The 12,141-nt window shown below is 41.3% G+C and overlaps 1 protein-coding gene across 4 annotated transcripts; it reads right to left on the bottom strand.

Annotated features, from left to right (window-relative positions):
- Positions 1-5,623: 5,623 nt before the first annotated feature.
- Positions 5,624-11,461, bottom strand: LOC147061645 (C4b-binding protein alpha chain-like). Of its 4 annotated transcripts, XM_085919630.1 has the most exons (13): positions 11,318-11,397; positions 10,634-10,721; positions 10,373-10,561; positions 9,822-9,921; positions 9,563-9,639; positions 9,304-9,483; positions 9,049-9,228; positions 8,708-8,770; positions 8,021-8,053; positions 7,844-7,891; positions 7,488-7,572; positions 6,612-6,672; positions 5,624-6,377 (listed from the first exon to the last, which is right to left on the bottom strand). In XM_085919630.1, the coding sequence occupies exons 2-13, from the start codon at positions 10,689-10,691 to the stop codon at positions 6,375-6,377; spliced, it is 1,077 nt and encodes a 358-aa protein (XP_085775756.1). In that variant the 5' UTR covers positions 10,692-10,721; positions 11,318-11,397; the 3' UTR covers positions 5,624-6,374. The 4 variants fall into 4 exon arrangements, with proteins under 4 accessions (XP_085775756.1, XP_085775752.1, XP_085775753.1 ...); XM_085919626.1 differs by lacking the exon at positions 6,612-6,672 and having other exon boundaries at positions 11,318-11,461; XM_085919627.1 differs by lacking the exon at positions 7,488-7,572 and having other exon boundaries at positions 11,318-11,461.
- Between the last annotated feature and the right edge of the window lie 680 nt (positions 11,462-12,141).

Raw genomic sequence — 12,141 nt, 5'->3', positions numbered from 1 at the left:
TGCACAGGCCCTGGATCAACTCCAGCCATCCAGAGGTTTCTATGTCATACGCACTTTTTATTCCCGACGTAAACAAAGCTTTCCGGGTGTAGTTTGCTTAATGAACACCAAGGGACGCTGTTTGCTTCAAATCGTTTACCAAGCCCAAATTTGCATGAAGGGAATCAGATCCTTTTATTTGTTTGAGCGCACCGACATTTAACAGTGGGCATCAGTTTAATAAAAAAAAAAAGTGTACGTGACGTCATAGCTCAATAATGACGACTTAACACAGTAAAAACACAACAAAAGAAGCTATTGTCTTATTAAAGCTAAACAGCAAAAGAAGGGATAGGAATAGTAATTTATTTTTATAACGCTTTTGCCACAACAAAGCACTTTATAAGAACATAAAATATAAAAATACAGTAGAAATATTACATAAACATCATACAAACTTTATAGCGATCATACATATGCATTGTTGCTTGAGAAGGTAAATATGTAGGATAACAAGACAAGCGTGTCACTATGAGATTCTCTCAACATTCATCATTTAAAGTTATTCGTAGTTGCTGACATTAAAATAAAAACACCAGAATTTACAAGTGCGTCAGAACCTGCCATTGTTTCTGGACAAGGCTCATTTTGGCCAGTTCAAGACTTTGAGGCCGCAGTTTGCTGAGCTCTGAGGAAGTGTTGAAATCCACCGCGGACTGTTTGACATGTCTTGGAATAATAACAGGTTTTCCTCTGGAATCTGCAAAGGGGGGGGGGGGGGGAGGTGTACGTGGAGTGGGGGGGGTCCGCTAATACTTGTTGTTTTCATTGACAGTGTGCATATTTGGGACAGGAGCCGGTGACAGCAGATGAGACGAAGTTTGAATTTAACACAGGATCAGGTAAACAGGCATGTTTGTTTGTTTGTTTGTTTGTTTGTTTGTTTGTTTGTTTACCGTCTTTTGTTTCTTCTTGCGTATCAATGAAGTGAAATAGGCACCTTTCCAAGAGCTTTGAAAAGTGGCACTGGCACAAGATGTATATTATGAAATTCTTACCATGAGAACTTTGCTTGAAATGTAATTTTATTGTATACATAGGATATATGATGTGAATTTAAAGTTGTATCTAGAAATTTATTTTGGATTGAATTTGTTCTCTATTGTTCGGAAGGACTAAGAAACTGTCTTTTTTTTTTTTGAAGAATTAGAATTTTCTTTCAATGATTACACAAGATAATAATGATAATAATTTGATAAGCGTCACACCGATTAGCAACATCCCACATTTAAAGGGCCCACATCTATTACTGTTGTTGTCCAAGCTGGTGATGTCCCTTTAAAAGCCGAGTGCTGTCAGGTGATGGAAGAGGCTCGGCCTTACTTTAGAGTGAAGCGTCAGAATGTGTCTCTTGCAAAGAGGAGAAAGAGAGTGAGACAATCCAAAGAGGTGATAAAGGCTGGGGGGGGGGGGGGGACAAGGACAGAAAAGTCATGGAGAAGAGAGCAGGCAAATGTGCTGTTTTGGTCCCTTTAAAGATCTTGTGCTCTTGCTCAGCTAGCGATTTTGTCTCAGCGTGATGGAGCAGCTAACAGTGATACAGAAGCACTGAGAATTAAATGCTGCGTCACACTCGGAAAGAGGAACGGTGCGAGCGTGCGCGAGGCTGTGCGCACGCGCGCACGCATCTGTGTGGAGTCTGATCACTTTGTGTGTATTTGTGCTGAAAGTGGTAGGCTAATTGTAGTCGGGCTGTTGTGAGCAGATGAAAATAAAGCCAGCGAGATGCTGCGAGGGAGGGAGCGAGGGCAAGCCAGTCAGACACAGGAGAGAGAAATCGCTTTTTTTTTTTTCTTTTAGGATTAGTTGCTACGTCACTTTTTCATGTCCGGACAAAACAAAAAGCTGTGTTAACAGGAGCCCACGGTCATGGAGTTTTCCACCTGGAGTGGACGTTGTGGTTTCGGCCAGACGATGCTTCCTCATCTTCCTTCTCCTTGGTAGTTGTGATGTGTTCTTCCTGTCACCAGCTACTAAATGTGCCTGCGTTTGTGTTTGTGTTTGTGTGTGCTGTGTAGCTCCAGCGAGCCGGCCACGCAAGTTTCAACATGGATGCTGAAGATGTACCACAATTGTTTTGATAGGATGCGGCTCCAGCTGAAATCGGGCCGACCCGAGGGTTAAACGGCACGCTCCTCTGGAAGCTACAGTGGTTCGAGCACGGTCGGGGATGTTTGATCCAGAACTGGTGGGCTGTGGGAGCATGGCTTTTTTCTTGCCACATGATCTGGAAGGTGACTACAGTCACATCTGATCTCCTACGGCCTCAGGTGACGCCATGTTTGTTCACGCCTTTGTCGCGTGGGTGTGTCTGACAAGAAGGACAAAGTTGGTAGTGCTCGAGTGAAGAGGCGGAGGGAGTCAAGCACGGATGACAAACCGGTCGAGGTCTCCGGTCTGCAATTAGATAACAGATTGGCGTCTGTGGTCATGTGACATGTTTTCACCTCGCAGGGCTGCTGGGATTTGCGCAAATTCTTTCTGAGACGCATTCGCTCCTGCGTAGTTAGACGAGGCGGCGGTGGTGACGCAGTTTTTTCTGGGCTGGACTTCTCGTCACCTCGTTTGGCTCGCTCCCACTTCCTCTCTCTCTCTCTCTCTCTCTCTCTCTGTCTCTCTCTCTTGCTCTATCATGAAGAGGAGCAGTGGGAGGGGCTAAATGTCACATCTCAGGATGAGGGAGAGAAAGCGCTGGAGCTAAAGGGAGAAAGCAAGGGAAGCTGTTTACCTTCTTGTCCTGTTGACTCTGCTTTGGTTTCACTCCCGTTCAATTCCTAAAATCGTTGCCGCATCATACGCCGCGGTGCCAAACGGCGCTCTTGTTGGATCCGAGTCGCCGTGCTGGCTTTCTGAGGTGCGTAGCGCAGCACAATCGGGGTGGCTGATGGAGTTCAGCCATGGATTGATCCAGAATCACTTCTTTCAATGAAAGGTTTTGAAGTTTGAGAAACGCTTGCCTGTAGTCCAGGGGCGTAGTCAGAGAATTTTTCACTGGGGTGGCCATAGCGTTTGCATTTTTATAATCACCTTTAGAACTGAAAAGTCAGGAGCATACCATCCACAGGGAAGGTCTTGTGAAATCACAAGTGCCCACGTATGCAGAATCTTGCCCAACATGCTCATAAAACAAGCAGAGACAAAAGCAACATTTTGCTGGCATTAATTGATTAAATAATGCCATTTTCTTTGCCACTGCTTTACTCCGAGTCCACCTTATCTCATTCTCTGATTCGTTAGTTAACAGTTCAATTGTCTGTGAATTGTATTTGAGTGTCACGCCATCACAGGTGTCAAAAGCTTCTACTGGATGCGGTGCTGACCCTGGCCACCCCTGGCCACCATGTAGCTCCGCCCCTGGTGTGGTATCATTGTCATGTGCTTTTGGGTTAACCTGCTAATTTGTGATACTACTTTTGAAACCCTTTGTTTGTCTTTCAGTTTCCTTGTTTAAATCTTGACTTGAATGAGATGGAGGCAGCTAAGCAAAGTCATTGCGGCCATACATAACTAGAAGGCCAGAAAGTAAAGTAGACTCTAAAGTTTGACTTTGAACTAGCTACGCATTTGTATGAACTGGATTCTGCCATTTTGAGCGGCCTGGCAACGAAGGCCTGCTGTCTCTTTAAATGTTTTATAAGCGTTACACAACAGGTCCAGTCGGACACAAACATCAAGCAGGCACAACGGAGCGTGATAGTCGTGTACAGTCAGCCAGGCCGACAAGCCCGGTCGGTCATCTTACATATACATTGTTATCTGTGCGCCAATTATGTAAACACACATATAGAGTGTATATGACCTCGCAAACAAGTCAAAAAGGAAAAAAGGCTTGGCCTGTTCCATCTGATGCGTGATAAGTAGCCTTTTGTCTTTCATCTTACTGTGAAAATAAATAGCGGATGTTTTTTTTTTTTAGGTTGACTTGCTTTACTTCCTTTGTTTGACTTTGAGCGGTGTTTAGACCGAGAGCTATTTGAGGGAGTCGTCGCTGAACGCACACAAAATAGACAGAGTCCTTGTAGGTGTGTGTTTTCGGAAGGGATTGTTTTGTCACTGGTCCTTTTTAAAAAGAGGTGAGTTGATTTGGATTTTGAAGCTACCTGGGCTGGCCCCGCCTTCTCTCACTATGCTCTTGAGTGTGCATCATGACTCCTGTTACCAACTATTGATTTGTACTTCCTTGTGATCGCTGAGACTGAAAAGCTTCACTCATATATCTTCTTGATTTATCTTCTTGATTCTCCCACTCCCGTCTGCTCTTACTTACTTTTCATCCTGCTCTGTCCCAATTCTGTGATGATAGGTAAAGTTGACTCCCATCCCAAATGGATGGAATCAAGCAGACTAAAATGTCCATTTCTATTTTAGCTCAAAACATAAATATGAGGCAAACTTCCATCTTTTTCGTAAATAGTAGCTGGAATTGTGAACTTATACAAATAAAACAAAGGACTGCCGTTCCAATACTTTTGGGGCAGACTGAAGAGTTACATCATGGTATTATTACATTTCTTGCCACGAGTGTCCAAAAGCTTCAAAGTTGCACTTCCTGGTGTCTGTGGGAATTTATTTGGTTTACACAGACCACCTCCCACTGAGAGTTTGCTCTTTAAGTGTGTCCATAAGCCGCCTCCATCTTGTATACAAACTCCACATACGAAGACCCAATTTTTGATTGTATCCAGAAACGACATGTAATGTTAGCAAACTGATTGTTAATGCGTCTTCTTCATTTTGTCCCATCCTGGCAGTGTTCTGATAAAGCTAATCACAAATCTTTTTTTTTTTTTATCATATTCTAGGATGTTCCTTGTCTGAAATGCCCCCCTTGGAAGCTGGCTTCAGATGGTGGCTTAGAGTATTGTCATCCATCTAGCACCATTTGAAATCAGTGTTCTTGGGGTGGGAGGTGAGTCATCTGCCGGTAAAAGTCAGCAGTGCCGGGAAAAGTTCCACTCAATCAGCAACAAGTGGCCAGTGATGTTTTGGCAGCCGGAGCCCTTTGTCCTTTCTCCAAGGTTGACCGGTTTCTTCTGGCGCTCAGAGTCTGCTCGTTTCTAGCACCATTTGAAATCGGTTACAGTGAAGGACGCATCTCGTCGCACCTTGAACCAATGGAAACGTCAACATTACTCTGATAACTGATTCAGACCAAGTTAGACTTCATCCACACACATTTGATGACGTGGACGACTCCAATAATATAATTAAAAACTGAATTCAACAATATTTTAATGTTCATTTAACACAAAAATGTCTGCTATCCTTACAATCAATTTGAACTAATGTGTAAACAGTAATAAAATGATGTTTGCCCAGTGACGTCTGTAATTTGATTAAAATTATATTGTGATAAATTGACCTCAAGAAATCAGTTAAGTATTAGTCCACAAGGTGGCACTGTGGTAAATAGTTAAATCACCCCAGGTATGGGTGCCCATGTATGTGTGGATCATTGTGATTATGAATTTGCCAATAGTATTCAAGGCAAACTTGCTGTTTTTGTGTTTTATATTTACTGTAAATAATTCAAGCTATATAAGTCTTGGGTGTCAGCTCAGTTTAAAACAAAGAACACCAGAAACAAGGTTATTCTTAAACTTTATTTCATTTACCTTCTAAAAAATCTTAAACCTCTCATGACTGTCACACAGCGGGTTCATGACAATACAAATCTTTGGCTGTCATAATTCATAAATTATAAATCAAAGCTTATTTTAAATCAGAGCAAATATCAAAATAAACAGTGCTTAAAGGCAACGTTTAACTCTTGGAAATTTACAATACATTCTTTTTTTTTGCCATAAAACCTCTCACTGTCACACAGCCAGTTCATGACAATGCAAATGATAATTGCCACAACTATTGCACGAGGACATAAATAATCCACATTTTCCTCCTTCCATCTCGGATATCCCATTGGGATTATTGGGTAAAATCTGACACGCTTGAAGCAAAGAGCACATTTGCTTCCGACCAGCGAGTCAAATTGTACTGATCATGGGAAGTTTATTTTCCATTTCCGCACACCTATGATGCACTGCCTCCATTTCAATGTAAGTGGAAAATTAGAAGTAAAAGTGAGGGGAACTGTGTATTATTGTTTTCAAAAATGCGCTGACAAACCAAAACTCAAGCATAGTGCTAACTGGAACGTGTTACTGATCTGTGATGAGAAACTCTTAATTCGACGTCCACTCGACACGGACGTCAGTTACTGGAACGTGTTACTGATCTGTGATGAGAAACTCTTAATTCGACGTCCACTCGACACGGACATCAGTTACTGTCCTCTTCCCATTTCTAGCAATGTTGTGCCAGCAGGCTTCCTGCCATCACTGTGAAGAACAGAACCAGGTAAATTAGACCATGTGGAAAAACAGCCTGCAGCCATGTGAAACAGGAACAACTGGTACATTTTAAAGTAACACAATAAGGTCAAACGGTCCTGATACATTTACAATTTCATCCTAAACCATTGAAATTCCCAACTTTACATTCATATTTTGATGTGAAAGACAATTGTTTGACAAATTTGGAACCAAGCTCTCAGCATCACCACTAGGTCTTACCGAGAGCACCATTCCCTCCACATCTGTGGTAGCCTCATGGTCCGAGTGGCCTTTCCGATAGCTGAAATCCAGTAATGAGCAGTCAACATAGATATGTGCATGTGCAGAATTAATAAATAAAAAGGGCTGGCAAATGTTGTCAGAGGGAAAAGGGCTCCCAGAGAAAGAATGCAACCAAGGCAGTGACCCAAGTGTCTTCAAGTGCCTTGAAAACACCAAGCTCAAATCAGATCGAGTTTTAAGTTTGCATCAAAGTGTCTTACAAAACAATTGTCTCCCATGTACATAATTTCAAAAATCGATGAATCTTTTTTTTTTTTGCAACCATTACCAGCAACTGCCTCTAGGCCGGGATTATAACATTCCAATGATTTTTCATAATGTATTGTTTAAAAAAAAAAAAAAAGCAGCAGCAGCTTCTATTTCATATTCAGCCTACTTCAGGTAAGAGCCATTCAGCACTTGTGTCACTAAGAAACAGAAGGGGCCCAATTCACCCATTCTCTCTCCGATACCCTCGATGCCCATTAAGAAAGGCACACAACACCAAAAACCTACATTAAAAAACAGAGGATCTTAAAAAAAAAAAAGTAAGACATATGAAGAGAGTAATAGCAAAAGCCTGAAATTGCACGAAAAGGCCAGAGCCATGAAGTGGTTAGTCTGCATAGTTGGTTATAGAAAAGAACATTCATTCATTCATTCAGTGCTTCTCCTCACGAGGGTTGCGGGCATGCGGGAGCCCATCCCAGCTGTCTTTGGGCGAGAGGCGGGGTACGCCCCAAACTGGTCGCCAGCCAAATAGCACAAATAGACAAACAACCATTTACACTCACACCTGCAGATAGGTTTAGAGTCAACAAAAGAACAGTTTACCCGTTTTTGCTCTTTTTGTTGAGAAATGCAAGGCATCCAAAGTAATAGCATCCAATGATAATGGCGATAGCTAATCCAATGATGACTGAGGACCCAGAAAGAAAACAAACAGGTCGGACTCAATGACCAATCCAACAAATCACAAATATATACAGTACATCATTTGAACTGCAAACCTCCAGTTGCAAGAAATAGTATGTGAACCCTCGGGAATTACTGTACTTGGATTTCTGCATCAATTAAGCATAACATGTTTTATAGTACTCGCAATTCAAGTCACAACAATATAAATAAGACAGTTTATGGAATAACAGAATACTGTGTTGTTTATGGTTATTACACTGATTGAAACTCACCTGCAAAAGCAATACCCAGAGACATCCCCAAATGACTAGCATCATTTTCTAGAAGGCAGGAGGGGGGGAAAAAAAAAAAAAAAAAAAAAAGTCAGAAAGGTTTGAACCAGCAGATTACCAGAAACGTAGTCCACTCTACTTGAAGAATTTAATTTAGAAGACATTATCTCTACTTACTGTTTTCCGTTCCAGGATCTGGTTTAGAAGAGGCTGAAATGATAAAAATACAGGTTGAATCAAGATATCCAAAATTTTCGGTCGACTCAAATATTTGGTGCATGTTCAAGCCAAAGTTTTTAAACTTAAAAGAAACAACGTATGATATTTTGTGCCATCTAGCGGTGAACAAATCCATCCATCCATTTTCCGAACCACTTTGTCCCCACGGGCGTACTGGAGCCTATCCCAGCAATCATCGGGCAGTAGGCGGGCGACACCCTGAACTGGTTGCCAGCCAATCGCAGGGCACACGGACACAAACAACCATTCACACTCGCACTCACACCTAGGGACAATTTGGAGTGCTCAATCGGCCTCCCAAGCATGTTTTTGGGATGTGGGAGGAAACCCCAGAGTGCCCGGAGAAAACCCACGCGGGCCCGGGGAGAACATGCAAACTCCACACAGGGAGGGCCTGGGAGGTGGAATCAAACCCGTTAGGAGGGTAACTGTGAGCCGCTTCCATTTGACAAATAGTAACCTCAATTCAAAACGCATTCATATTGAAAAACGCAGAGAGAAGGAACACAAGTCGCGAGATGACCACAATGCCTGCAGTTGAGATGCAAGTTGAAAGAAAGTACAAGAAAGTTGGCCAGGGAGAACAATCAGGGCTGTGTTTTTGAATCCTATTCAAACATATACCTGTTGTTGGCGTCTCTTTGGTCTTAGGTCTTACTGTTGTAGCCGGTTTCGGAATTTCTTTTCCTTTAGAAGCAAAGAAAAAGACTGTCATATCCTTCGCAAAACGGTCAGCCATCCTTTTGAAATATTTTACTCAACAGTATACTTAAGTCATGCGACCACAATGGGATTTTCTTGTGTCAGTAAAAGTCCACACGGTGCGGTAGTGCAACAATATATCAACTATAAACACTGAACTGAGTTAACTAAAAACACATAGTTGGTCCGACAGACTGCATTCAAGAATTTCAGTTTCGGTGTGTGTGATTCCTTTCACACCAAGAGGTCAGGAAATGACTTACGCCGACAACTTGGAGGTTCCGGTGACCATTGACTGTTGATGTCACACGTCACGGTGGGAGAACCAACCATCTTGTATCCAGATATGCACTCAAACGTCACGGACTCCATGTGCCCGTACGGGGGGCGAGCACCTGAAACCATCTCGGCATATGCAACCTCCAGCTCAGGACAGTTAACCTCTGCAGGAAAGAAGAAATCATCAGATTATTGATGATATTGGGAAAGGAGTGGGTGGATACCAAAGCAACACTTACTGACACAAACAGGTGGACCAGGTTTGAATTGTCTATCATCGGAACAATGTAGAACATTGGATCCATTGAGAACATATCCTTGGTCACAGGAGTATTTTACAGAGGATTGATAATTGTAGCTGTCCAGAAGAGGGCTGAAATTGCCTTGAGCCACATTTTGTGGAGGATCACAGGTCACCACTGCAAGTGAAAAATGCCAACCAGTAAAAAAATGTCACGTGCACCAGTCTTGATAGGCGAAGAAACTCAAGTCAACTACCTATACAGCTGGGTGGGTGGTTACTCCAGGTTGCATCGGCCATACAAGTGCGTTGAGCGGTGCCAACCAATACGTAACTGTAATTATGACAACTTCAGATAAATGCAAACAAAGTACACTGCCCGGCCAACCACATTTAAACAGACTTAAAATTATTCGATAAAGTATCATTTTAAGTCTTAATACTTCTCTATTCAATGAAACAGCAATTATAATGCAACATAGGCCACAAAGTTTAGAATGATGTAATTTTTCTTACCCTGTTTTACAACTGATGGATAATTGGTCACCAAACTCGATACCATTTGGATAAACAACAATCCCATTCTCTACTTCCTCTGCAGCGCCACAGGAAATTCCTAAAAAAAACATATTCAAGTATTATATTACAATAAAGTAATATACTATCATAAAGTATTATGTGATATTTTATATTAGGGGTGTAAAAGGGAAAAAAAACATTTGAATCATACAAATCGGGTTTTTGTTGTTGTTGTTTTAAAGATGTGTACCTCAAATTGAACCCTGGTCACATGTTTATAGTCATAAAAATGACAATGAGAAATTCGGCATCACATACATGCAATCTCGAAATGAGTGGTACCATATAAAATTGAACTGTAATTGCACTGAATCAAATCTTTCAACTTTAAGAATCTCTTTTGAATCCCATTAATTCAGATAAAATTGTCTTCTATTGAAGAGATGTGCAACCCTTTGGATGCAGGTTGATTACACAGAATTCTTAATGGACAAAACACTAGAAAATATGGAGGACGTTCATATCATTTAAAATGAATTAAAACTCACTGCCGCATCGCATGGTCACGGGACTCCACACACCAGCTATACATGTGATATATTGATCGCCCCCGCTCCACTGGTGACCCACAGCGCAGGCAAGATTAGCTTTGCTTCCATCTGGAAATGTATCTTTAAGTAAATTCTCATCCTTGAGGTTTATGTTGCTGCCTAAAGTAGGCCTGGAACAATCTTCAGCTGTAATTGCATAAAGAGAAAAAATGAGAACAATGCTCATGTTGACAGTCTTCAATGCGATCTACCACTCACCTTGAGCAATGATGAAAAGGCCAAGATAGCCCAAAATCAGAAAGAAGGAGATGTCCATAACTGGATCAGGACAGACATGGGCAAATAGCTGGTCAAATAAAATAAGGAATGAATATTAGCACAGTATTACCACAAGGGCACGTTCGGAAATTCTAAAGCTTGAGACAAAACTGAAAGCGGGTGTGTTTGGAGGTCATAGCACGTTCCGCTCCCGTTCATTTCCAAACGGAGCCAGCATTGCGTACCATGTTGCCAGTCAGTGCGCACACTGGCAACCCGTTTTTCATGCATTCTGAATTTCCGTTTGGCAAATTTGAGCAAAGCACTCAATTTCCGTATAGTCGGATGACACAATGGGCGCTGCGGTGTAATTTTCGAACGCGCCCACAGCGATAAAACTTACTGTAACTTGCTAGCCAGAAGTGCTCTGGACATGCAGATTTAACTCGCTTATCAACCCCGAAATACAAAGTACTCAATATATTGTATATCAATATATTGGCTTATATGTATTGAACATCACAGTGTGACGTAGGAAATATTTCTTCGGAACTGCCAATTCAGTGTAAACTTGCATTATTAGCCTTCAGCTAGCAAAACACCAACTAACATTCAGGTTTGCGGGCAGCATTCTAACGAGTTCAATAATAGAACTAAAGAAAGTCTGGTCAGTATTTAACTCACCCGAAGGTCACCAGTGGTCACAATCGCAAATGCTGCTTTCAAGATGGTGAATTTATCTCCCCAAATTGTTTGACAGGAAAAGGCGTTGTCGCTATAAACATCACGTGACTCACCTGACGTCACATGATCTTTTTGAACTCTGCTACTCAGTACGAATACAATTGTTCCCAGAGGAAAATATTTTTCAATATATAAACTGGAATAATGCATGGTTGTGCCCCTTTGAATTCTGCTAAATGTTGCTATGCTTCTCCTAAATAAAGATCTCCAGAAAATTTGGTCTGAATAGTTTCTGATCTTTGTTCATGAATCACTTGGGTTGGTATACAAGCACTCATAAATGAGTAGGCCTATTGCTTAACACCATTGACTCACCTAAGCAAATTCATTTGAACCCTGTTTGTTACAGCCTTAACATTTTCCGATATTGCAGTCAGGGCTAATCGATAATACCAATATCGAGTCAATATGATATCAACAGGAATGATATATTCTCCAATATATTTCTTAGTCTAAACATGTTAGAAAAAACTTGATCAAGTGATCATATTCAAAGAAATAATCAGGTATGAGAAAATATGACTCATTTATTCCAAATATTTGGGTAATATAAATTCAACCGCAAACATGAAAAAGTACTGCACGTGAATAAAAGAAATACAAAATAAAAGACCCTGAGAAATAACCTTAATAAAGTCTAATACAAACAAATTATACCTTCTGGGGTGCAATGTATCAATTCAAGTTTATATCAATACATTCATTTTTTTTTTTACATTAGGTATAAGGAGATGCTGCATGACATAAGACCAGGGGTGGAGTTA

This window comes from Syngnathus leptorhynchus, chromosome 1 (genome assembly GCF_054491065.1).
Source record: "Syngnathus leptorhynchus isolate UIUO chromosome 1, UIUO_Slep, whole genome shotgun sequence".
NCBI classification, from domain to species: Eukaryota; Metazoa; Chordata; class Actinopteri; order Syngnathiformes; family Syngnathidae; genus Syngnathus; species Syngnathus leptorhynchus.
The sequence above is the reverse complement of the archived record's forward strand: the minus strand, read 5'-3'. Positions and strand labels throughout refer to the sequence as shown.

Coding starts and splice junctions, on each gene's coding strand:
- LOC147061645 (XM_085919630.1), bottom strand. CDS start 10,691: ATGGACATCTCCTTCTTTCTGATTTTGGGCTATCTTGGCCTTTTCATC. Junction 9,229..9,303: donor TGGTCCACCTGTTTGTGTCA/GTAAGTGTTGCT, acceptor TCTTTCCTGCAG/AGGTTAACTGTCCTGAGCTG. Junction 7,892..8,020: donor AGATCCTGGAACGGAAAACA/GTAAGTAGAGAT, acceptor CCTGCCTTCTAG/AAAATGATGCTAGTCATTTG.